General features: G+C 45.0%; 1 protein-coding gene across 4 annotated transcripts in view; it reads right to left on the reverse strand.

Annotated features, from left to right (window-relative positions):
- Positions 1–2,151, reverse strand: part of dscamb (Down syndrome cell adhesion molecule b) — a 121,359-nt gene continuing 119,208 nt past the window's right edge. For 2 of the 4 annotated variants that reach the window (XM_032509287.1, XM_032509304.1), the window contains exon 33: positions 1–1,031. In XM_032509287.1, coding sequence (XP_032365178.1) covers positions 472–1,031 — 560 coding nt within the window. In that variant the 3' untranslated portion in view covers positions 1–471. Of the gene's footprint in view, positions 1,035–2,151 lie in introns of all 4 variants that reach the window. The other 2 variants (XM_032509279.1, XM_032509295.1) reach the window with 2 other exon arrangements.

Genomic DNA, 2,151 nt, shown 5'->3' on the forward strand with positions numbered 1-2,151 from the left:
TTTTTTTTTTTAACATATTTTCTGTTTTTATATAATAATAATAGTAATAATAATAATGACTATAATTGTCCTTGATATAAATTCAATAGTATTTTTTTCTCTTTCTCAAATTTTAAATAAATCATTTTGGCAATCCTCATATGTTGTCACTTTAGAATAAAAGAATACTCAAGTAGAAAATAAAAACTGTGAGAGAAGATTCATCAGAAGAGGAGCATGGTGTGAGAGAATGAAAAGTGTGAAAGCATCAGAGAAGAGCGAGAGAGGAAAGAAAGAAAAGAGTGAGAGAAAAAAAGACAGACTCAAAGAAAAGCATCCACTTCAGACGCATGTCAGAAACGGCTCTATATACAACAATTTATGTTGTGGTAAACTGTCCATCCTGTGCCTGTCGTCTGTTGCTTGTCCTTCCTCCTCCAGTGTGTCTGCAGTAGTCCTGTTGTCTGAAGCAGTCCGGTGTGTGTCCCAGTGTTATACCAGAGTGTAAGACTTGGCATAGGGGTTGTTGCTCTGTTTCAGGTGTCCTCTGGAATCCAGCAGTGACTCCTGGGAAGTGCTGAGCTTGGCAGCCTGTGCTTGGGCTAGGTCTCCTGAGGAGGGGACCTCTGCCCGGACCTCACCCCGGGCCTCTCCCCTCTCCCGAACATCCCTGTGGGGGAGGGTGGAGGCAGTTCCTGGCTGCCACTGCTGCACCTCCCTGGGTGATGGCACTTCCATGGGGGTGGGCTCCATGGGAGGTGGCCTCTTCAAGGTACGGCTCCTCTGGGGTTCTAGGCAGGTCTGACCCATGGCTCCTCCTCCACCTCCTCCCATTCCTCTTGCCTCCCCTGAAGCACCAGCACCAACTCCACTTGCTCCTGCTCCTGCTCCTCCTCCACCTCCGCCTCCTCCTCCTGCTCCTCCTCCACCTCCTCCACCACTGCTGCTGCTGCCACTGCTGCTGCTGACCCCTCCACCTCGGGCTGCCAGTGGCACGCCACGGTTCAACAGGAAGTCCATACGAAGGTATGGCGGCAAGTGGACCAGCTCTCCTGCTGGGAGGGTACAGGAGATAGACAATTAAGGTTTAGTTCAATTACAGTTTGTCATCATGCACAGTAATATTAATAATTGTTGTTGGACAGGAATGAAAATACTCTAAAGCAGCTTTGATTGATTTCTTTGGACACTTGGAGGCAGCGGAACAAGCTATAAAGACAACAATTATGTCACCCTATTACTTTGATGTGAATGAATGGCTGTGATTGGTCACTACAGACAAATGAAGTCTGTAGCCCACTGTGATCATGTTGGCATTTTACCAACTTAATGGTTTTGGAGAATATGTTGGCAAACAGTTGCTTATGTACACATTCAGCACTCCTTTTAGCTCTGTTTTTGTTCTTCACAAATTCCTGGGGGAAATAACCAATGCTGTGTTTGTTAAGTTGTGGGTTGTAAATCTGAAACAATGAGCTGAAAGCGTTAAAAAGCTTTGTTGTGATAAGGAGAACTGCAATGTCAGATGACAAATATTTTGGTTTGTCACTACAAGCGACAAATGTGACATTACAGGTAGTCACTTGATCAATTTTTTTTACTGTATAGAAATATTGATTAGTGCAGCTTTAATTCTTCATCATGCATGTAAATAATAATAAAAGAATGTCAGATCCATGTCGTTTTTCTCCTTCCCCTCTGATGAAGCTATTAAGTGACAAGTCCCATTTTCAAAATTATGTTAAAAAATAATGAATACTTGATATATTTAAAAAAAAGCTTCAACATTAGCTTATAGTCTGACTTTAAGAATGATCAAGAACAGTATGACAGACTGCAGAGGCCTCATCCGCTCCCCACTGTTACTGGGGTCAGCTTGATTCCAAGAAGATATTTACCAGAGAGTCTCTGCTTGCCCCCTCAGACTCTCTCGGGTTCCCACTGTATGCAGTATGTGCTCCTTACAGATCAGAATTTCTCCACAGACTCCACCCATCCATCTTCATCCGCTTATCTGGTATCGGATCGCAGGGCAGCAGCTCCAGCAGGGGACCCCAAACTGAGCAACACTAACCAGCTCTGACTGGGGGATCCCGAAGCGTTCCCAAGCTAGGTTGGAGATATAATCCCTCCACCTAGTCCTGGGTCTTCCCCGAGGCCTCCTCCCAGCTG

Source organism: Etheostoma spectabile, chromosome 3 (assembly GCF_008692095.1).
Source record: "Etheostoma spectabile isolate EspeVRDwgs_2016 chromosome 3, UIUC_Espe_1.0, whole genome shotgun sequence".
NCBI lineage: Eukaryota > Metazoa > Chordata > Actinopteri > Perciformes > Percidae > Etheostoma > Etheostoma spectabile.